At 37.0% G+C, this 25,676-nt stretch overlaps 1 protein-coding gene across 4 annotated transcripts in view; it reads left to right on the forward strand.

Annotated features, from left to right (window-relative positions):
• hhip (hedgehog interacting protein) overlaps positions 1–22,178 on the forward strand; it is a 236,297-nt gene extending 214,119 nt beyond the window's left edge. For 3 of the 4 annotated variants that reach the window (XM_073915570.1, XM_073915545.1, XM_073915623.1), the window contains 6 exons: positions 54–175; positions 1,381–1,504; positions 2,076–2,206; positions 4,985–5,066; positions 19,645–19,793; positions 19,897–22,178. In XM_073915570.1, the coding sequence (XP_073771671.1) occupies positions 54–175; positions 1,381–1,504; positions 2,076–2,206; positions 4,985–5,066; positions 19,645–19,793; positions 19,897–20,093 (805 nt within the window). In that variant the 3' untranslated portion in view covers positions 20,094–22,178. 4 annotated transcript variants of the gene reach the window in all.
• Positions 22,179–25,676: the final 3,498 nt, after the last annotated feature.

A 25,676-nucleotide genomic window follows, 5' to 3' on the forward strand; every position in this document is an offset into this window, starting at 1 on the left:
CTACATTTCTGTGGTTTTGCAAAATGCTTTACAAATTGAGCTTTGTGTTTTAGGTGTGCAGTAGATAAGCTCCGCATGGACACCAATGGGAGTCTGCTGATCCTGTGCACAGATACAGTTGGCAAAAATACGACAACAGGCAGGATCCTACAGGTCATCAAAGGGAAAGATTACGGTATGTCTGTTAGAAGTGGCTGGGTTTCTAATAACATTATGGATTAGTGTACAAGCAGAAAGGCTTTTCAACAAGCCAAACAACCATTCAAAGTTCTTGTATTGTATTTCACAAAGCATTCTAGTATCAGTGCATGTACTGTATTAGTTATAAAAAAAATGTTAAGCTTTAATGCGGGAACAGAATGTCTTCAATGGAATGAAGGGTAGGTTCCAAAAAATGATTTAATACATTCTGCAAAAAACGATTAACACTTCATTTCAGAATACCATTACAACATGACTGTTTCAAAACATCTATTAATGCAAGCACATACTGTACAACAATTTCATTCATGCCTGTCAAAGAGCAAAAATATGGTCATTTAGTGCAAAGTTGAAAGACAAAACAACCAAGACAGCAGTCCATCTTCCAGTTTCGCTGACTAAGACGTTAAATCAATACCAGAAGCAAATGCATGTCATTTTCTATGGCAAAAGTAATAGACTGGCTTCCTTGTACTCCTCCTTACAAGTTGGCAGCAAACGCATATGGCTGTCATCCAACCGATACATTTAAGACCCCAAAAGATTGTCCAACAAGTGTGCAAAATTATCCCAAACACCCGGCCATTTACGATGTTAAACCATCACCATGGTGAATGACCTACTTCATTAAATCACATTTTGTTGTTTTGCAGGGCTCTGACTGTAACATTATTATACTGGCCATTCCCTAGTCTGCTGTAATCTTTCTAGCCATACAAACTTATACAAATATACACAAACACTGGATGGTAATTGCAGGATTACTTCACACCGATCCTTGTTTATCGTTTTGAGCTATAATGTCAACCTAAACAATGCTCAAACTGAAAGTTAATAAGGACATTTAGTGAAATGAAGACATCCCTCCATATAAGGTTTACATAGTGTTTTTATAACCATTTGGGGAATAGCTAATTAAAACCATCTTGTGTGAAGTGCTAATGGTCTCTTGACAGATTGTGGTAAACATGGATTTCCCTTACACAAACAAAGAAAACTGTTAATAAGGGGATAAATTAACTCCACAGCACATGTAAAATGGTGACTGAAGACATTTGCTTTGTTAAATGTGTCAAAATGAGTTAAACGGTGCAGATGGTCTTCTAAAGCCCAAGTAAATCTGACTTTTACCTGGTATTTATTTTATCGATGCTGAGTTGTTGGTGTGTTACCCCACAGAAAACGAGCCATCTATGTTTGACTTGGGGTCAAGCGGAGGTACCACCCCTGTTGGTGGATTTATCTACAGAGGATGTCAGTCAAGAAGACTTTACGGAAGTTATGTATTTGGAGACAAAAATGGGTAAGTTCTCTCATTATATGATTAGTAATTATGTCAAACTACTTTTACACACTGGTTTTTGCTAGCATATCATATGAAAATTTAGAGAAACCAAGTTGTTATGTTTCCAAAAAACAGATATTGAGCATTCATTTTACTATATCTCCTTATTGTTGAGTTTTTGTGGCAGTCATCAACTGCAGATGGAAACTGCCACTTTCCTGTGTTATTAACTGTGCCAACGCACACACACACACACACACACACACACATACACACACACAACACACACTCTCTTTAATGAGGAGAAAAAGAGCTTTTTCAGAGTAAATTGAGAGCAAGTTTCCTGCCAGGCCAATTGGCAGGCATTATATGTTTTTCACACTTACGCAGGTTTGTAATTCATCCTTTATCACAATCAGCCTGCCTTTTTGTCAGTAAGAATCCTGGAAATTTAGAGCAGTAAATTATCTCTCATGTTTTGTCATGTAATTTAATGGTGTGTTTTTTCTGCTGGGGCACAATAAATGATAGACAAGAATATGCAGTGGAGTATTCATGATTTAAATCCCTGACTGTATGATTGTTTCAGGAACTTTAGAATTCTCCAGAGACCTTTAGAAGACCGATTGTGGCAAGAGAAGCCTCTTTGTCTTGGTACTAGCAGTTCCTGTGGTTCCTCGCTGGTAGGCCACATCCTGGGGTTTGGCGAAGATGAATTAGGTCAGTAAGTTTTCAATGAGCTTTATGTGTGGCCATCTTACCGCAAATCTTGTGTGCTTCTGTCATATTTTACTCATGTTTTTTCAAGGTATCAAAGACATATAAAGAGTTCAGATGCAAAAGCTGCTAAACCTCACTTCTGCCAAAAATGAGCTAATGACATTGAGCGAATGCTTTGGGCATGTAGTACACGTCCAACAAATATTTTTGCTTAAAATCACCTAAATCGCAGCATTCAGAAATAACTATTTGTATGAAATAGCCTCTAAACGCCACTTGCCTTTGACAGCAAAAGCCGCTATGTCTTGAGAACCAATCAGAAGGCATGTTATCATATATGTTTTCAATGTAGCAGCGCGCTGAAACACCAGCTTTAATGAGAAAACTGTTTTATTTCACTTTCGATTTCGATTTTAAAAGATTGAGTTTGATGAACTGCATGAGCCTGTCCAACTGGCAGTGAATGGCAAATAAAAACATCCCTAAAAGCATTATAAGAACAAGAAAACACAATGTAAAGTCGGAAGTGTAGCATGCATTCATAACGTTTTTTGCTCAGCAACCCTACTTTGAATGAGTCCAATATACTATACGTTAAATGGCAACACTGTTTCACGAAAGACAAAGTTAATATGCTGTTTTTTTGTCCCACATGGATGCTATAAGGACAAAAAAAGAGACAAAAAAGAGACCAAGACCTTGAATATGGTGAAAATTAATGAATGACAGATTCTAAAAATGTCTGAGACATTCCCTTTTAGCCCAGTACGCCTACCTTGTTTTTTTATTTGCTAATGTAAGCTATTTTTTAAAATAAAAATATAATGTATAAAGCTGTACATTTTTATAACTTCATATTACCTATACGTCTGAGATATAGTATATATATATATATATATATATATATATATATATATATATATATATATATATATATATATATATATATATATACTGCTATATATAAATATAGTGCCTTGTATATTAATGGATAATGCACAGATATTAATGTTTCCTTTTTACACTACAATTTTTGAATCTACCAAGCTTAGTTTACAATGTTTGCAATGTTTACATTGCTCTACTTACATTACATCTTAATCCCAAATATCAGAAATGACAACAAATTGTTAAGATTTAATTAATGTCAGTTTTAATGTTATTGATTAATGCACTTACTTGACAGATTTAATTCATTCATTTTCCTTCTGCTTAGTCCCAGATTTATCAGGGGTTAACACAGCGGAATGAACCGCCACTTACTTGACAAATTTATATAGTTTTAAATTTTTGGTGTTTTATGTTTGGTAAAATCATTTCTAATTGCAGCTTTAGTGGTTGTTCAACTATTTACACTGTCTTGTCCAAATATGTGGATTTCGAAGTTTTTGCAAAAAAAGCTCAGGTGGATTTAGAAGGTTTTCACACACACACACACACACACACACACACACACACACACACACACACACACACACACACACACACACAAAATCTACCCTCTTAAAAACCAAAGAACTGTCTGTGGTGACATTTATGAAAAGAAGTTATTTTATTTACTAGCTAATAACCTTTTAAAGTAAAAGTTAAAGTAAATCTATTAAAGAAAGTCTGTTCTTTTGAACTTTCTATTTGTCTTGAAAAATCACAACGGTTCTCAAAATTGCTGATAATAATTATGAGCATGAATCCAGCATATTAGAATAATTTCTGAAGGGTCATCTGGCCCTGGAGACTAGAGTAATGGCTGGTGAAAATTCAAGGAATTAATTAATTGAATAAAAGTTATTTTATGCTGTTTTTACCGTATTTCTGACCCTGAACTTTTGAACAGTAGTGCAAGTACAGACATTTCTCAAAAGACCTAACACACACACACACACACACACACACACACACACACACACACACACACACACAAAAGCTTAGACAAGGTCTAATGAAGCGATCTTTTTACATTAGTGTGTATACCATACTTACAGGAAGGAGAAAAAAATGTTTCTCGAATCCAAGAGTCATCTGAATGATACAGAACAGAAAGAAAACCAATCCCTGGTCATGCTTCCCACTTTCAGTTATCTTTCCTCCAAGGAATATTCTGGTATGACACAGTACTCTTTTAGTTTCCTGACAGATTACTTCCTCTTTTTTTGCTGCTAACAGACAGTAAGATGGGAAATCAAAGGTCAGCGCAGTCTGTCAGCATATAAGGTTTATATTCTCAGTCGCCTCCATTTTTTTACTCGCACACTTAACGTGAGTAACTACCATTTTTTTGGCTCACTAAAATCGTAATGGGGTTCATTTATGTGAACATGCTGCCAGTCTTTCTGACAGTGCATCGCCAAAGCAAAGTTATGCCCACTCACTGCTGCAAGGCTGTACACTCTGCCACCATGTAATATCCCCACCGCTCAGTGCATCAGAGGGAACATAAACTCTCCAATCCAAACACCAGGTCAAGTGTGACAGAGAATAAATCTCCAGCTTTGCCAAGAGTGGGCCTCTGTGAGGGAGAGATAGCATTTGTTGCTGATTTGTAAAAGGGATTCAGTGGAAGGCTGTATTGGAGACCCACATGGCAGTCTCCTGACACATGTTTACAATCTGTGCACTGTGCTGCAAGCTTGCTGTTCGTTAAATTACTTGCATGAGGACTTAATGAGCCTCTCTCGAAACCCTCTCATGCACCAGTGTCAAGTGCAACGAGAAGGAAGGAAGGTGTGAGAAGACAAATGTGATCTCTGAAAGAGCTATGTGTGTTTTTGTCATCTGCAGGTGAGGTCTACATCCTTGTCTCCAGCAAGAGCACAGCCAAACAGTCGCATGGAAAGATCTACAAGTTGGTGGACCCCAAAAGGTGCGTTGAGTTTTGAATACACAAAGAAGCATTGTATACAATAGAGCTCATGCAAGGGTCTCTCTGTTTTTCCATTTTCATAGCTCGCATGTGAAATATGTGATGTTACTGCTGAGCAATGCTAATATTGAAACTTGCATAATTAATTCCATTTTTATTCCGCTTTACAAAACATTCCCCAGTATTCGTTTTACGTGCTATGGTTTGAACATCTGCTTGGTTAGTTCATAGTAAGAAAGAGAATGTTATTTAGAAGAATATTACAACTGGTCATGCAACGAAAGTCAGTGAACTTTCGAAGTCTAAGATGTTATGCAAAATCGAGGGAAGAGAGAAATAGACACAGGACAGATGAAAAACATTAGTGTGAGTTCATGATGACAGAATGTTGATTTTTGGGTTAACCATTATGTGAATTTGTTTTAATCAGGGTATCCGTGGGGTCTGAAAATGTCTTAAATTTACTAAAATTTTGTGTTGTAGGTCTTAAATCTTTTTTATCAGGTCTTAATTTTGTCTGTTAATTTTTTTTTTTATTGTATTATTATTGTTGACTGAAATAAGTGACAGCTTTGTTTTGTTCTATTTTTGGTAAGGGCTTTTATGGATAGTGAATGCATATATTTAATAATTAATTAAAAAATACATTTCAAAATTAATATTGAAAAGCAAAAAACTAAATTATTATTATTGTATCGTTAACTTTATTACACTTTAATCCTTTTTTGATGGGGAAAGTGAAGCCTTTTCTAACTGAGGTATTCAAAAAATTTTAGCCCTCTTTAAGTCAAAAGTTTCATTCATAATGGCCTTAAAAATGTGTTTAAAAAGTCTTACATTTAACTCTTTATTGCATTGCATTTAACTCTTTATTACATATATATATATATATATATATATATATATATATATATATATATATATATATATATATATATATATATTTTTTTTTTTTTTTTTTCATTGAGGAAAAAATATTTCTCAGCTTTTATTTACCTTTAAACAAAAAGAATGGCATGTCTAAAAATGTTTATACCCTATGCAAACTGTCACAGTCCACGAGAAAGTCCAAAGTCCCATTCCAAATAGTCCTAGCTGTTCTAAAGCATCCTAATTACCCTGATTCATTGGGAACAGCTGTGTTAATTAGCTCAACAGGTGAAAAACAAAAGCTCTCTGCTATTGGTTTGTGGACAGTCATGGCTAATAAAAAGGAGCTCAGTGATTACCTGCGGCTGCACCTTGTGGCTGTTCACAAGTCAAGAAAAGGGCTTCAAGACCATGACTAAATGTTTTGAATTTTATGTGGCTAAAGTGCATGTTATTATTAAAAAAATACAAGACGTTCTGCACCGTGAAAAACCTCTGTGGGTGTAGAAAGAAGCCAAAAGGGGCACCTGTGCTGGCCAGGAGAATTGTGAGAGATGTAAAAAAAAAAAAGAATCTAAGAAACACCATCAAGGCCATCCTGGTGAGTCTGGGCTCTGCAGGTGGCAACATCTCAAAGCAGACAATCCAACAAACACCAAGGAGGGCACCACTTATTTAGAGAAGGCACACACATGCCCGCTTAGTTTTTGTAAATGCTCATCTGGTAAAACAGAAGTCTTCTTAGATTAAAAAAAATTAAATTAAATTAAATTATTTGGCCACAATGTTGTATCCTTCATTTGGCACAAAAGAGAAGCCTTCAATACTAAAAACACCATCCCCATTGTCATGGTGTTGGGAACCTGCTGTTTTTAGTGGATGGGCCAAGGAACCTACAGTAATCACATTAAAAAGCACTATGAATAAAGAGTAATACATCAAATTTATCATCAAAATAACAACATCAGGCAGTTTGTAGAGTAGCTTGGCCTTGGGTACCAGCAGACATTTCAGCACAACAATGACCTAAAACACACAGCAGCTGTTAGAAGAAATAGTAAGTGGACAAAAAAAGTGGCCCAATTAGAATCCTGACTTAAATCCAATTAAAAATCTGTGGAGTTAGCTAAAGATCAAGGTAATGACAAGGAGACACTCCAACCTGAACGAGTAGTAGCTCATTGCTAAAGTTGAATGGCCAAAAATCCCAATGGAGACATGGAAAAAGCTGGTCAGCAATTATAAAAAGCATTTAATTAGTCTTTTATAGTAAATAAAGTTTTTTTTTTATTAATTATTAAGGGTATGAATAATTTTGGACATGCCTCTTTTTGTTCAAATGTAAATAAAAGCTGCAATTTTTCTTTACACAATGTTACCTTTTCAAAAAAACGTGTTTGTTGAATAGGAGTGACAGTCAGAAAGATGAGTACCTGTGACCAAACTTGAATGCTGTCAATTGTTAGCTGAATTTTGACCGCTTTGATTCATTAGAGTTTTGGGTGAATAGAATTTTAATGGAGGGACAGGCATCTCTCAGATTTCTTACAACCGTCTAATGGGTGTGGAATAAAATCATGACAGAACTTTAATTTTAAGATGAAGTAACCCTTTATATATATATATATATATATATATATATATATATATATATATATATATATATATATATATATTATTTTTATTTTTTATTTTCTCAGAGAGACACATACACAGACTTCAGCTTCCTTTAAACAAGTCGTCACACAACTGTCGTTCTTAGCCAACACAAACCTCAGCCATAATTGGAGAGTAAGCATACCATTTCCAAATGTTAGTGTAACGTGTTTCTAACACCAACACAGTCAAGGTGGCTCAGACATCGCTGGTTGACTAGCAAGCTTGTGTGGTCAGTTGGGTGTTTTCCTTGCTTTGACAGAACTCACACACCTGTCTTCAACAGAGGGAATCTTTCCCTGAGAAACTTGAGTACATTCATATGTTAACGAATCTGCGCCCCAACTACATTTATTCAATTGGCGTACATGTGCACGAGTTCACAACAATATTTAACACATGTGAATGGAGTGAGTTAAAGGATTTAATCATTTCTGCATGCTTGTGGGCTTTTTTCAATATGGCATAATTTAAGCCGTGTGTTTTACACCACTAAAAGCCAATTTTACGATAGATCTTGAAAATGTCGTTTTCACCAAGCCAAGTACATATGAAAGGCATATCATCGATTAAAAATGAGCATATGAATTCCCACATAACAGCTGCCAAAAGTGTTTGCATTTTTAATAGATCAGATATATCATTTCTAGAAAAAAGGGACATAACAATAGGCACAGGCAGATCTGTCAAATCTCTAATTCAAACCAATTCCTCATGAAACTTGTTTTTGTGCTTTCTATGCTATTCAAAATCCTTTTACTAGACCCGTTTACACTATACGAACTATATAAATACCCTCAATTATTCTGTGAATATGTTTAAAACTAGGCAGAATATATTTTACTTTTCCAGTGTACATATATTTACAGTTGAAGACCATATTAGTATGCATATTGTTTTATTTTAATTGTTTTAAAAAATATATATTTATTTACCAAGTGCTTTACAAACCTTGCTCCAATCCAGTCCATAATTGCATTCAATGAAAAAAAATATTTTTACAAATGCAATATAATCTGTATAACTGGCTGCTGGTGGCTGTGAAAAATAAATGAAAAATGAAATCCATTCCACAGTCACGACAAAATAATATTGAAGAGGTTAAATTAGTTGGAAAAAGTGGAATTCCTTCAGACACTGGCTAGGCTGGTCCTCAAAAGCCTCTTTATGCAAAAAAGAAGGCAGAATGGCTGATTATCACTTTGAAGAAGCTACAACGTTCTGTATCTAAGAAACCTGTAGAGGTGCATCAGTCAACTGTAAGATAAGAGTCGTTTATAACACTGACAGGTATAGGGGACCATGAGACGGTACATCTGAAGTTTGCCTTGGTAATCGCCCTGTTGCAGTTGTGGTCCGGATAAGACCTAGATTCAAAGCAATATGTGTGGTCACATCTATACTCTATACTCTAGTGAAGAATGCTGGTGAATGCATCATGGTGCTGATGAATGCTTTCTTGAGCAGGAAACAAGCATCTCATTAAAAGAAAAGGAAATGTGTTTCAGATTTCTTCAAAAACAGTTTTTGACTCTTATAAAACATAAAAAATGCCATAATATGTTTGCAGATATTTAAGAAATAAGCTAAGTCAACAAATTTTTATCTAAAAACCCAATACTAAAGTAAGTTATTCTCTTTTTAAAATGTGCAATCTGCATCAGGATTTCATTTTTGTTATAATAACTTGGGCACTGCCAGTTTAGACAACTTTGTTTCAGCATCTCAGGTTGCCTTGGTGGAAAACAATGTCTTTCATTTTAATTTTGAAAAAAAAATTTTGGCCAAAAAATTGATCTCCGGAGAGAAGCAGCCTCTAAAATGAGACACAAATTTAGAGGTATTTAAAATCCACGAGGTGGTTTTTTATACACTGAATAAAGCACATAATCATAGCATGAGTAAATCATTATCATAAAAGTTTTTTTATACAATTAGTGAGAAATTATCCATTCATTCATTCATTCATGTTCTTTTCGGCTTATTCTTTTTATTACTCTGGGGTCGCCACAGCGGAATGTACCGCCAACTTATCCAGCACATGTTTTACGCAGCGGAAAAACATTCCAGTCACAAACCAGCATCGGAACACACCCAGGCACTCTTACATTCACACACATACACTACGGCCAATTTAGTTTATTTAATTTACCTATACCACATATTTTTGGACTGAGGGAGAAACCGGAGCACCCACACAGAAACCCACGCAAGCATGGGGAGAACATGCAAACATCACATAGAAATTCCAACTGACCCAGCCGGGGCTCGGACCAGCAACCTTCTTGCTCTGAGGCGGTTGTGCTACCCACTGTGCCCTACGATGAAATTATTAATATAAAATTAAATGTAATTAATAATTAACCAAAGTGTTGCCAAAACAAAGAAATAAACAAAACAGTCTAACTAAACCCCAACCCATTAACTAACTAAAGAAAAATGTAGAAACCAAACCAAAAAAATCAGTGTACAATAAACTACACCAACTAAAACAAAAACTACAAAGATAGCCTACAAAGGCTATGCTACCATATGCGTGCCCTTGACGCGGAAGTATAAATAACATAAGCTAACTCTCATAAAAGTAAATCGGATTCTAGAAACTAGATAATGTACACAAAGATGGCAGTTAACAAAATAAAAACTAGAAGTCATTTCTAAATTAGAAATTGCTGGCGATGGTTAGGACAACACATTCTAATATAGACAATATTCTTTCTATCATGTGAGGTAGGGCTCACATAGGTTTGATAGTCTTGCACGTTCGCTCTTGTTGGTGTTGTCAATTTGGCAACCTGTGCTTACGGTTAGTTGGTGAAAGAAGGGCAGAGTAAAAAGTGTCTCGAATTTGGAGTGCAACAATTGAACTATAGATTGCACTCCGAATTCAAGACACTTTTTTACTCTGCCCCTCCTGGGAGTAAATCCTCATTGGGTGTCAGTCTTATATACTGCATCTTTAAAAAAAAAATGCCTTACAATGACCCAGTCAAGTTTTATCTCAATCCAACCATTTTTCCAGTCTATATTGAAACCAATCTGTTTGAAGGGATGAGCCAAAAAAGTACTAGTTTTACATGAAGAATTTTTAATTATCAGCAAACTATGAAATATATTTACATGTAAGAATTCAGCGCAGATTGAGAGACAACTACTTGAAGCTCTGATTTTTTGCAAGGCACTGCATACCCAGGTGATGACAGTGCCACCCAAGTATAATGCTATTAATTACCACAGATGTTTCCATGGGGCTCCTAAACAAGGCCCCTCAAGCTTACTTTATTTATGTTTTCTGGCATTGCTGCATTTTTTCCAAAGAACAATTCTTTCCACCATTGATTGGAGTTGTTTAGTCTGTTGGACCTGTGGTGTTGGGTTCACAGTTTTATACACATTGTCACTTTTAGTCATCTAATTACCAAATAAAGGAGGTGACATAATACAGAGTAACTAGCACTTTCAAGTAGGGTGGTCCAGCATTTACAATTTGAATATCAGCATTTACATATTTCCTGCACCTTCTAACCTTTGCTTTCTGGCTAGGATTAAAAGCTTCAAAAATACCCACACTGTGTTTTGAGTTTTATCTGAAGCGTTGTGTTTTTGAGCGGAACTGCGCAGTAGGGGAGAAAGCATTACATTTCATATCATATGAAAGTCAAATGTTTGAGATGTTGATGTAGACCTCACTGGTATGACTGCACCCATCAGAGTTTGTTTAGAGGTCTGTTAACGTAGAATAATAAATACGCCACCGCACACTGAAATGTGTACAAGTCAATGTCCAATGTAGACAAGAGAAAGACTGTAGAATTGTTTATTGGCTGATGGCATTAACTGACTAACTATTTATAATTTGTTTTTTCTGTAATCTTAAACACAAACTGACGCACATCCTCAGTGTAGTTTTTTATGTATTTATTTCAGGATATTCAGTATTGAAAGGTCAGCTCAACCATCAACTGTTTTAGTGTTAGTGTAAAATTATTTTTGGCAGATGCATTCTGTTCTGACAACATTCAGAATATAAGTAGAAACTGCACCATGTATGAACAAGCATCGTCAGTCATCAAACTGGGTATGCTAAAGGGATAGTTCATCCAAAATGAAAGGATTGTCATCATTTGTTCATCATTCATCACTTTCTTTTTATGTTGAATACAAACAACAACTTTTGTGTTCAACAAAAAAGTAAACTCATAACGGTTTGAAACCACTTGAATAAATAGTGAGTGAATTTAATTTTTGTGAACTATCCCTTCAAATTGCATTCAGATGAGTCTTCTGAGATAGTTTGAGTTTGGATTTTAATGATACACTTCCTGTAAATCACAGTCTACATTTCTTTTGCTGTAGTAATAAATAGTGATTAAGTGTCAGTGAGTTCTGCTCTCCAAATTTTGTTCAAGTTTCAGTGGCCTACAGTACGGCTGGGCGATATTGCAAAAACATTATCATTATATCATTTCATATCATTCAGTATTGATAATTTTGTATATATTATTAATATACAGTTTCAATACAATTAGGAATGTTAGGATTTCTTTTTTATTTAACCACTTTATTTTAATTTACCAACATTACCAAGGCTAATGGCTTTAATAGTCAAAAACTAAAATATTTAAACAGACATCAACATCTATGTCAAAAATAATGATACAGTAAACATCAATGTCTGTAAACAAAACAAATTATGATAATCCAATCTGAACTTTCAATTAAAGGAACCAACCATCATAATTCAAATACATACTGCAACATTACAGATTGTGAAGTTGAATGACTACATTACCCCCTATGCTGAAAAATCTTTCAGATGGGGTGCTATTGGCTGGGATGCACAAGAAAAGAAACCAAAAAGCAACATCCTTACATCCTTTTTTATTTCCAATCTCCTCACTGCTGCTTTTGACTTTATTCTAAAATGCGGAAGTGCGCCTGTTTTCATGATTGTTTAAGAACTTCCAATTCAGTCGCCTATGGAAGAAATGACTAGGAATAATAAACCAGAAAACGATCAAACTACTTGCCTTACAAACAAATGTTTGCATGACTATACAGACCAAGTGGAATAATATAATAAGACACTCATTTTCATGTGTGTTGTTATTCTGACCTGAAGTAACAAGTGCGATTGCATGATTTCCTACACCATTTTCAATGGTCTCACGTTCCCCCCTGGGGTCTCGCGTAACTAAGCGACCAACAACCGTTTTCTCAGAGGATGTCATATGGACAAACCATTGCTGCAGCTCCAATGCAAGTGTATAAAGAAAAGTAAAAAGCGCTGCAGAGTTTGGATGCGTTGTGTTTGTTTGAGGTGAAATGTGTATATTACATACAAAGCGTGAAGCAGATTGGTTTGCTCTACTTAAATGAATCGCAGTGCCCTCGCAGCATTCGGAAAAAGTTCAGATGTTTTTCAACTTGTTGCAGCTGAAAAATGCGCACATCACGTGTGCAACATTTGCACACAATGCGCATTCTGCAAGTCGCACGCCTCCATTGGAAATGACAAACTTACCCCCTTATCTTATTGGCATTCTTTTCCAAGCTCGCACTCAGCAACAACATTTTAGTAAAACTGTAGCCTTCATATAGAAACTACGTATCGAACCTTTTTTATCGTTATTGACAATGCTGTTCTGTCAATAAATACCGATACCTATTATATTGCCCAGCACTAGCCTACTGTACATCACTTCTGTTGTAACATGACCATAGAAGTGTGCAAAATGATGCTTTTGACTGTGGCCAATGTCTCTACAATCTGCTTTTGAAGATGTATTCTGCTACAGCAAACATTGTATCAGTTGTAATTGTTTTGCCTGGGTCTGGGTCTCAGTGCAGGCCTACTATACAACAAGACACACTTACATCAAAAAGTCAGTAGAAGAGTTACACTTACAAAAAACTACACTTATTCATAATGACAAATGATTGTTAGTTTAAGTTTTGCTGGTTAAACATTTCATTTGCCTGCTGCTATGCACTTTTTTCCAAGTGTGTACACCACAGAGACTGTCAAACAGTTCCTTATCATAGTTATCTTTCACATCTGCTCTTGCTAAAATTATCAAAACCACACAAGATTTGCTTGTGTGCTTGCTCAAAATTAGCATTTGTCGGCTGCACTGACTGAAAACTTATAACTTGGGACATATATGAATAAAAACTATAGTACAGCCTACAGGTATACTTAAATTCATTCATTCTTTTTCTGCCACTTTTCCGGGGCCAGGTTGCGGGGGCAGCAGTCTTAGAAGAGAACCCCAGACTTCCCTCTCCCCATACTTAAATGTTAAGCAAAAATGATCATCACATTTTAACAAGTTAAATCTAATACCTAATCTTATTTGAAATTGAAGGCCACCAAACCTGCAATGAAAATACAAATAAATGTAATTTATTAAAATTAAAATGAATTCCTACCAAACCTGTATTTAAAGCGTTTTTATAAAGAAAACTTTATTTAGAAAATCCTGACTTATTCTAGAAGACCTGAAGATAGATGTCAGAAAAGCAAATATAACAGTGAATCTTCCATTATTTCAGATTTTAAAAGCTCAGTGTGGTGAATGGGTTCTAAATCTCTCCCGCTCACACCACGTTCCATCCCTTGACAAAGACCCTTTAGGGGTGGTACTGAATGGCCAACAGCTACAATACACAGTAAATTTTTTGATACAATGTAACCACAGAGAGGTACTAACAAAAGAGAGAGATGACAAAAAGAACAGAAGAGTCACACTGAGTCGCTGATGAAGCTCATTGAAACACCCCTCTTCACCCCTCCATCAGTGTACTCAAATAACTCGACTTTTTTTACTAATATAAATGCCCACGAGTTATGCCAAGGGGTGTTAAAGTGTCTCATGAAGGTGAGATCACCCATCATTCACCAAGGTTTTAAAGTCTCCTGTTTTTCACAAGTTTGTGCTTATTTGGCTACCAAATGGTTCCTTATAGATCCCCCTTACTGTTTCAACAATCAGTAAAGCAGTGCACCAAATAATGGTCCAGCTTTATCAGTTACAGTGTAGATGTTTTCTGAGCTGGATAATGCAGTGCGGGGAGGAACGCTGGGGATTGTGGCTGACAGACTATGCCAAGCTATCCTTGGATAGACAAAAAGATAGGTTGGGCAGCTGATGTTTTCAACCTCCCATTCAAGCTACAGGACAGCCTTAAACTAATAAGCTGGGGCGTTCTTTTAATTTATCAGTCTGTGTTTTATGCAAGTGGCCTCACAGAGTTGATACATTCCCACAGTGCCTGTTGACCCAGCTGTCTTTGTCAAGTGCCACGGCAGCAGGTGTTGTTTTCACGGCCACCCTGCCAGTAATACAAACTGTTTAGTAGTGCCGCTGACCCCGACGTCATTAACAGTGTTAGCCCAATCCTCTGGGGATCGGCTCTTTCTCTCATTTCCCTCCCTCCCTCTCTTTCTTTTTCACTATCCATCTCTATTTCTTTCTCTCCCTCATCTTTTCGGTTTCTTTCGGGTTTTTTAACAACGTAACAGCCTGTCACAACAACACAAAAAAAACTCAAAGTGTGGATGAGAGACAAGAGAGACCTGATATGGGTGCTGAAAGCAGTAGATGGGAGCATGGGAACTGCTCCCCCACTAGACCCCCCAGTGCATCTTGCCAGAATTCCCTTGTTACCACCCTATTCCTGCAATCAGTCACTGAGGCTGTCAGGGAAACGCAGAGGACCAACATCCCATTCTCTTACATGCACACTTTCCTGACAAGCACCAACATCTATGGCTTGTTGGGTTTTATTGATCAGTTCGTTAATCCTGATAGCATCTGTTTTCACCAAATGAACATCTGCTGGCATTAGTATCCTACAAACCAAGACTGTGCTTTGCTAAAAAGAGGAGCAAAAAGTGTCCAGAACTTTTCAGCCTGTCAACTTTCAACTACTTTTAGAGTTAGTAGTCTAAGCTTCATTTGGCTGAATACTTCCAGACAGCCACAAAATCCCACATATCCTATGCCTACTTCTCATATAGGATGTGTTGTGAGAATGATACAACGTACACAAAGTATTCATGATGTGTCAAGACGTATGGGGTATGATTAGGGCTGAACGTCAAATAAATCGCATTATTCTGAAAAGTCAGCTCTGTAATCAGCTGTGGATCTCCAGCATGTGTGTTCACGTAGAGCAGCGTTTACTACACTGAGCTATAGTTCTCTGCCAAACTACGCAAAATTTCGAATGCGAGAGTCAAATCTGTAAACTACAGGCTTTTTTAGTAAATGTTGCTAACAGTAAACTTGAAAGCACATGTAAATACCACACTTAATGACGTTTTTAATCAAAACATGGGCTGTTTTACAATTCCATGAACGCTGAGAATGGACTTGCGTTCTTGTGGAGATTGGTTTTGCCAAGTTACCTCAGAAGAACGAACTCTGGAGACCACAAGAACAGAAAACGCGTCCTGTGAGAAATGAGATGCGTTCTTCCTGATGATCACATGACCGTTATGCATTTTAAATGGAAAATTATTTAAAAATTTCAGCATTCATAAAACGATTTATTGTTTTTTCCTTTTTTACAATATTTACTATGGGTAAAGATTTTACAAGTATATGTTGCACAATACAAATAAAGCTAATTTTAATGTGATTTTCAACAAATAAACACCTTTAATGTGTTTATGCCTTTATAAAGATTTTTATGGTAATGTTTACTTACACCATTTCAAACTCCTGAGACAAATAAGTCATGTCTCTAAACATTAATAATAAATCTATAGTAAATTCTGTGCTTCCCACCTCCTTTATTCGGCTGCAATGACTTCTGAGACTTCTCAAGCAAGTTTTGTGCTCAAGTCAGCTTCGATGCATCCTTAATATCAAGAACACATCCATGAACTTTCATACATCCACCGTTCTTGTGGTCTTGAGTTTTGAAACTGAACTTTTGCAGTTGATGATGACGTTACACGAGAACAAATACACAAAACCGTTGAAGAACACATATTGAAAAAAGCAAACACATTTCATAATAGCATTCTAAGCATCAAAAGAATTGTATCACTGCATACTTTATTATCAGGAAATTTAACATATAAGATATGTTGTCATTGTCATGTGTTTATTAATCCTATTTAATCAAATCAAACCAGTTCTATCTATCTTCTATGTTTATGATACGCTCCAAAGACATACTATAAATTGGTATTTCCTGGGTCTCTTTGGGGTATATTTGGTTTATAGGGATTGTGATTTTGAATACGTTAATGCCAGCTGGAAAAGGTAATGCACAACAATCCCCTTGATCATAAACACAACCGTGCTTAAGGGGAATATTCATTAAAAAAAGAAAATTCTATCATCATTTACTCACAGTTTCTTTCTTCTGCTGAGCACAAAAGAAGCAAGTTAAGACAGTTGATGGTAACTCTCGACTACAATAGTTTGCAATAGTTACATTTTGTCTTTAGACCAGATAGATATTTATAAATGTTTGTTTTTAGTCAACTGGGGGTAAAGTGTTTACAGCCCTGGGCTTTCAATGCAAATCATTATAGGTGAAGGGAGCTGTCTTTCACCAATAGAAGCAGAATGATTTCATGCCGGTGGTGTTATATGTGCTGTCTTCAAATCTCACTTCAGTCTGCGCGTTAAACTGTGTTAAGTATTTTAACATAGGAAAAATGACACACTTCACCTTTACTGTGATTCCACCTCCATTCTTTCCACAGCCCTCATCATTAAGCGCAGAATCTTTGGCCACCTAACTTTCCCATACGCCACCTCTAGTGAGATACACAGGATGTGAACTCACCAAGAGCTCTCCAGCCTGTTTCCCATACAGTTACTGCTTCACTGGAGTCCAATTACAGTGTGTTTGTGTGTGTGCAGGCCTGTTGGGTATGTCAACAGCCCTGCTGCTCACTAATAGACAGCCTTGAAGAGATTTGCCTGGCTCATTAAGCAGTGTGTTTAGCTGAGTGAGGCATAAGAATGTTTGGAGAACTGAATTTCAGACAGGTTCAGCACCAGCTACTTAGTTTGACACTAAAGTTTTGCATCTGAAATGCATTACACACAAAAGCATTATTGTTTCCACACATTGTCATGCAGAGCCTGAATTTTGACGTGGGAATGTATGTATTGTGCACAAACTGACTGTAGTGAAAGAAAAGGAGTGTGAGTTTCATCACCAGAACCGTTTCTGTGTACTGTCTCCATATTCCTCAGTTTTTGTGAATGCGCATCCAATATTCGCAAAACTCAAACGTGCCTTGTTGCACCTATTTGCACTACTTACAAATAAAAAAAACTAGCAGTTTCAGACTAGAGGTTAAGCAAGAGATTATAGCTTCAAGGTTGGGTTTAGTGTTGGGGTGGGGTTAGTCATTTATTATAGCTTGTAGTTACTGTCAAATTAGGGTTAGGCAATCATAGCATCACCCTACCTTCAGGTCTGAGGCTTTTATTAAAATGTGGTCTTGTAGGCTGCATTTACACTGCATGGTTTAAGTGACTCAGTTCCAGTTTTTTTCTCTCATGTGACAGATCGAATACGTCTAAGCAGGAAAAACTCACATGGATTCCGATTTACTCAAATCAGATTCAAGCCTTGTTTATATTTGGAAATTTAAATGAATTAATTGGATGAATGAGTTGGATCTTTGTCCTTGTGTCAGCAGTGTAAGCAGGTAGATTGGATTTTCACCTGTCATTGCGAGTCATTAAAAACCATAGCGAATGAAGTTAACTCTGACGCTTTCATTTCAGAACAGACTAAAAAGCACAAGTATTTAAGCATGGTAATGAGAGAGAGAGCTAGAGCGCAACATCTGCCACGTAAGCAATATAAACTAATATAAAACTGCTACATCACAAGCAAAAGTCATTCCATGGACATCACATTAAGATGCCTACTGGTTTAAAAAGGCCTGGATTAAAAGAAGATGGTCAAATGAGACCTTTTTTGTCATAAACTATAGTAAAACAACTTGTCAAAAAGAATAAAAAAAAATGAAACTCTGTGAACCGAGGGGGCGAAAGGACGCTCTTCTATTATCAGCTGTCAGTCAGTGCCCACTCTTTTTTCATGGTCTATTTTTCATTGTGCCTTTTCCATTTGCAGTGTAAATGCAGACAGATGGATATGAGTGTTTTTTTAAAGATGATGTAAGCAGGTCATCAAAAAATCAGATACAGTCACAAAATTTGAATTGACTATCAAGATCTGCAGTGTAAATGCAGCCGTAAAGTGTTGCAGTTCTGTAGTTAAATACATCTCACTGGTGGATTTTTACAATTATTTTGCAATCCAATCACTGTTACATGATAGGGTGCTATTACATATCTTCAGATTCAAAAACAAACATTATACGTATTGCATAGGTGTATGTAAGCTAATGCGACGATCAAAATATTCAACTGCAAACGAATCAATGAAATGTCAAACCAATGAAGCTGGATATGCTGAAGCTTTGAGGGTCCTGATCGACTTGATTTTCAGTCTGTGTTTTAATCAGTGTTCTGAATACAATCAAGAGTTCGCCTTTGGCAGATTTTTCTGTGTTTTACCTACTGTACATGTGTACATTTAGAGCTGATTTATACTTCTGTGTTACCCATATGGTCCGGTTCAGCCTTCGCAGGGTCACATAGCCCTCCATGCGCACCTCAAAAAAATGTAACTACATGCCGCAACGATGCGTAGTGCAAGCTCCGTGATTGGTCAGCTTGGTAGATGTGTGGGCGTTGCTGATAGCTGCGACCCCTGTAGAATGAGTGTTTACAAGTGTTGAGTAAAGTGGAGGAGCTCCAGATGGAAACTTTTGTTTGTTTTGTGTTTAGCTTATGATTAAAGTTGTTGCACGTTTGTTGTTTCCACCTCTGAATGAGCAAGTTTTAGAAAAAAACAACACACCTGCTAGAATTTCCTTAACTAGTAGACATTTGCACAGTTGGAATTGGTTTCATTTTAAAATTGCAAAGAATACATGCCTGTAAGTAGAAAAAGAAAATCAGACTATTAGTTGACCACCAATGCCCTCTGCCTCTTGCAGACCACAAGTTCCTAAGGAGTGCAGAAGACCAGTAGAAGATCCAGAGATGCTAAGCACTGCTTGTTCACGTGAATGCAAGAACGGCCACTGTACACCAACTGGCAAGTGCTGCTGCAATGCAGGCTGGGAAGGCCCCTTCTGCTTACGAGGTACAATCCCGAGCCAATCCCGGCACTTTTTTCTGTCATTGATTTCAAAGTTTCCTTCAAAAGTTGTTCAGCAAATTTCATGTTTCTGTATTTCTGTTTTTAGCCAAGTGTGAACTGGCTTGTCGCAATGGCGGGGTCTGTGTGGAGCCCAACAAGTGTCTCTGCAAGGAAGGTTTTTCTGGCAACCAGTGCAGTAAAGGAGAGCGAGGGACAAAAGGGGACGGTGAGAAAGACAGCATCCTGGAGCACATCATTGACATGACGACTTACCTGCTGGACCTCACTAGTTATATTGTTTAAAAAGCAAGGCAGGAAGCTGACTCGCTCTTCACCATTTGGCAATGTTACGAAGGCCGTTCAGAGTTTGCCTTCAGTACACCATCCCCAAATCTCCAACTGCCCCTCACCTGATCCTCCTCTCCCACCACTGTTCTGTTTCATGAGCCACAGGCTTTGATATCTCCATGCTCCCCTACACCATCTGCACTCCCACAAACACACACATAAAACAATAACATGGTGTCCAAAGGAACCTCAACACACTTAGCCAAAGGGGGTCGCATGTTGGAGATGAACACAGTGCTCCTCTGTTTGGTGTGTAAGGTCAAGTGTCCCCGCAAGAGGTCTCAAAGCACTGGAAGCCCCACCTCGGATGTTCAGACCGACCCCAACAATTGGGATATTAGGGTGTCAACAACGCTTCAAGTGGACAGTCTATCAAACTGAACTGCACCATAAAGAAACTCACTGCCACAGATTGTTCTAAGAACGGAGAGGAAGGAGCTGTCAGTACAGCAGCAAAACCGTACAACAGACTTGCTCTGTGAAGAACTGGAGAATCATATTGATGGGACTTGATGCCAGTTTACTTGCAGTTTAAAACCGGATTTGCTAAAAAAGGTCATCTATTTCTTGATACAATTGTTGAAAGGATTAATGAGGATCCTGCAAAACTGAATATTGGTTGATTCCTGTTGATGTTTCATTTAGAAGAAAAAGTCAAGTGAAATCAATCTTTAAAGAATGTTTGGACAGTCACTTTGATTAACTTAATACACGAGTTAAAGACGACTGGTTTGCAGGGAGAAACTACCCTCGAGAGGAAAAATTGCAGTATCAGTTAACCTATTTCCTGTAGTTTTTCATGGCCATGCACGCTGCTTTCATTGCAAATTGTATCCTTTATCATATTTTAAATTGTTCATCTATCATCTTTTGTGTGATGTAAAGCAGAGAAGCTTGTTTTTATAAATGGAAAACCCTCATGAGGCAATTTTAGCTACTACTATCGTTTTTGTCTTACATTGACTTCACAGATTATGTTTTAAGTTCTCCATTTAACACCAAACCCTATTCAGTTTTGTCATATACAAAAGGGAACATGACTGGTGACTGGTGTACATTTCATATAGTACTCTACAAAGTACTGCTTAGATTTGCCATTGTTTTAATAGAGGGTTTATTTTTTTTAAGGAATAATATATGGGAGAGGAGCAGTTTTGCATTAAGCCTGTAAATTCATTTATGTATTTTACTTATAGATATACAGGTTTGACATCTATAAAAATCTTAATTTAAAGCTATAACAGTGTTCTCTTACTTTCAAGAGTGCTTTGACTGAAAAAAAAACACAACCATAGATCGTTCCTTCCAACAATGTGACATTTCTATAAAACAAAGTTCAAGCTATAATTTGAGACTATCATTTTAGTCAGCCAGCTTTTAAACGAATAGGTGATGTTAAATATGCTTTGCGTCATTAAGACTCCATAGCATCCCTTTACTTTCAGATGTTGTTGGTTAAGCTCTCTTAAATGAGCTCTCTTCTACAAAATGCACTATAAATCAAGCAGAAATCATCCCATACTTCAGAAAATTACCTCATCGACAGCGGTTCTATCACTGAATAACTGATAAGACTACATCTAGACAACAATTGGACCCCTGTTCAACTTTATACTCATTTGTTGTCAATGAGGTCCTTATTTACATGTTTCATTGAGCCCTTTATGATGTGATTCTTATCATTGAAGGTTTACATCCCCCTCTAAAATCAGACATATTCAGTATGATCAATAACAATCCCCGTGCGTTTATCATGTTCTGTTCAGTGCATGTACGGAATCCATGCTGTAAATCTACTCTGTTATTTTAGCACTTAATGTGAAACCTGCATTGGAGCTGCTGGGAAGGTGTGATGTGAATAGAGTAACCCTGTTTCCTTTATTATTTAAGTAGTTATGCCTTAAAGTTATTTAAGTTGTCTACAATGTTTTTACTGTTTATGTGAAGAAATATGGTCATTTATTGTAAATAACTAGGTTTATCTTGGGTTCTTCTCAGAAATATCAATATGTCTATTAAAGTGTATAGCATGTTTGAGAACTTGAATGACTCATTTTCTTTTTTTCTCTTATGTGTAATCTAATATTACAATTAAGCTGTTTTTCAGAAATCTGAAGTGGTAAAATCCTCAAGTGCTACACACCAATGTGCAACAAGTCGCTTTAAATCTCACACAACCTCAAAATGCATCTGGCCATGACTTTTAAATGAACTAAAGGTTGTCAATATGTTACAGGTAAACAGCTTTCAGTATGGCGGACTGATATTCTTTACAGCAGTTCTCTGTGCTTATGGCAGTTAATGCCAAACGTGCTTAACTTACTAATATTCATTACAGCAATAGCACACCAAGGCAGTGTCCGAAACCGCATACTTCCATACTATGTAGTACGCTAAAATCAGTATGCGAGCCGGTAGTATGTCTGAATTCATAGAATTCGAAAAACGGTATGCGAGAAGTACCCGGATGACTTACTACTTCCGGCGAGATTCTAGAGTGCGCATCCCATGCATGCTGCGCTATCCCATGATGCCCCGCGAGCGAATTCATGAATGGGAGTAAAGCGACGCAATTGACGCAGGCAGGTCACGTGAACATGAAAAAATGGCAGATGTCGTACATCCGAATTCCATTCATACTTTTTACGTTCATACTGTATAGAACATACTTTTCTAACGGCCCAATAGTACGTTTAAATTCAAATGCAGGAGCTACTGAGTAGTAGATGGTTTCGGACGCAGCCCAAGTGTATTAACCTACCCTTGAATTTTGATGACATGTTCAAAAACAAATAAAAAAAAAAGGATTCTTTGATGATAGGAACGATTGCCATAAGCACCAGCCTCTTCTGAGCCATCAGTGTCCACGTAATCTTTTACCAACTCAACTCAACTTTTGTTCAGCTTGATGCATCACGTTTTTTCATGTCATTTGTAACAAAAAAACAAACTTGGTCACAAGTTAAACACTATGGAACAGAAACATTTTATCATATTATCATCTTTTTTATATTTATATTAATTTTAATACTCTCTTTTAACTTGCTTATTCAGCAAAGTTTGCAACATCAAACATAAGAAAATACCACAGACTGTGAGTGAAAGCTTGTGCAACCACAACTTGGAGCTTCCTCCACTAACTACCCTTCAAAAGTGATCTACCTGCATACCTGAAGCCTAGTCTTCATGCAGTTAATGGTAGGAGAGAATTTAAGCACCGTGCCCGGTGGGTAAAACTGCAAGTGGTTAAGACTCCACGGTCTCACAGCTTGACTGGATAATTCAGAAGCAGTGTCTTCTCATAGGATAAGAAAACCCTCTCTCTCATGAAAAATAATTAGACATCAACAAATCATTGAAGTCCCCGCAGTCCTATGCTACAACAGCACCAGTGACGAGAGAAAACCTCAAATATATTCAGCTTTTCCCTGCAATTAATGCTAACATTGTTTAAACTGATGTTCAACACACATCAATATGGTCTCGCATAATTCAGTCGAGGTTTCATCACCCTTTAAAGGGGACTTATTATGCCAATCATTCTAGTCTCTGATGTCCCTAAAGTAAAGTGTCTACCCCCCCCCCCCCCCCGCCCCCAAAAAAAAAAAAACACAAATAACTCTCTGATACTATTCTTTTACAGATTTCTATTCATATTTAGCCTTTTTAGTGACTGTCACTTTCAATTCAAATGAGATAATGCTTCCGACCTTCTTTTTTAATAGAGGGTGGAGCTATAAACACCCATGCATTAGCATACCAGCAGATTTGAAACAGCCCTAATGATATCTCTGTTAAAAGTGAAAATGTCAACAACAAAAAAAGAGGCTCCAAATTGGTAATCTACAGAGACTGTAGTGTTCATTTGTGCATCCTAAAACTCCACATTTATAATGCCTCAATCACTGACAGTAAAAACTCTTATGGCGGATGACTGCTTCTCACTCAGGACTGTCTATGCTAATGAGGGAGAGATCATCACTATTGGGTGGGACTTTCCTCCTTTGATGACATGTACAAACTGTTTTCATCAAGTGTGATTTAAAAAAAAAGAATGAATACATTTTTACAATTAGAGGCTATATTCACACACTGACTACAGTTACATAAACATCAGTAATCAAATTATTTACCTTAATCTGAATAAGACAATAATATGCGGAAGGTGTTTACATGAGTTGCTTTTTGAATGTTCCTTATATGATCTCACTTACATGTTATAGCACATAATTAAATTAACATAATTGCGTCACCACGCTACCCACATTTCCTCCAGAGTTTCATGCAATTGGGCGACACGCAATCCTCTCCATCATTCTCTCTCTCCTTTCAGTTGGGATGGTGGGCAAAATGAAAGGTTACAATGGGCCAACTTTGGGCATCTGTAGTTTAAACACTAAAATATTAAACTGACAACCATATTCGTCTGCTGCTGTGGAAACGTGACCTTAGATAAAAGTAGCACATTTGAATGAGTGCATGACATGGCATCCCACAACAACAACCACAAACACATCATTCAGTCCCGTCCTCTGGAAATCTCTACTGGAAGCTTCACAAACGAAGCTCTGGATGTTGAGTGTAGGTTGACAGCGTTATTAAATTCCATCTCCAAACATCAATCAGGTTGAGTGGTCATTATAATAATGAATGAGGACCACCCAGATCACCATAGTCACCCCAATGTATTTGGAGTAATGCAATACTAAGTTGTCTGTGCTTTGTTCGGAGCCAATCAAAATCGTGTTGGGGAGCCAGGCTGATAGGGGTATATTTGAGTTTATATACTATCTGTGGCATGAATCATTACTTTTCATTTGGAATGGTTTTCTTTCTCTTCCCTAAAGGGCCTTTGCTGGCTATATTTCATAAACAGTGTAACCCGGCACTCAGCATAAACATGACGAGTCTGTATACTAAATATTTGCAAAACTCTGATGGTTGGAAAACTCACTTATAATATCATATACACAGAATAAAGAATTATCAGGCAGATAATGGCCTTAGATAAGAGAAGGACAAAAGATAAGGACATAATGCTTTATCTATACTGTATATGTGAATATGTGTATATCGATAAACTTCCAAGAAGGCCATACTTAATCTATTAAAGAGAGCACACACACACACACACACACCCTCACTCACGTCTACTTTTATCGCACCCGTGCTTTAGCAAAGTATTCTATTACCTCATATTTTTTATGTGACCGGGTCAGAGAGGACTACCGCTGAAGTGTGTGTGTGTGGTCATGAGTGAGGAAGGCAGACTCCCTCACAGCCACACTGATGAAGTTATGGATCACAACACACCCTCAAAATTAGAACAAACATGCATCAGTACTCTGCCTTCAGCCACCTTCTTAAAGAGATAGTTCACCCTATATTAACATTCCGTTGACAATTACTCACCCAAATTTGTGTGAACTGTAAGAACTTTTTTTGTCCATATAAGTCAATAAGGCTCAAAAATTTTAAGTGGCAAAATAAAACACATAAAAGAAAATTGGAAAATGTGTGATGGTGGCTTTTCAGTGA

Source organism: Danio rerio, chromosome 1, assembly GCF_049306965.1.
Source record: "Danio rerio strain Tuebingen ecotype United States chromosome 1, GRCz12tu, whole genome shotgun sequence".
NCBI lineage: Eukaryota > Metazoa > Chordata > Actinopteri > Cypriniformes > Danionidae > Danio > Danio rerio.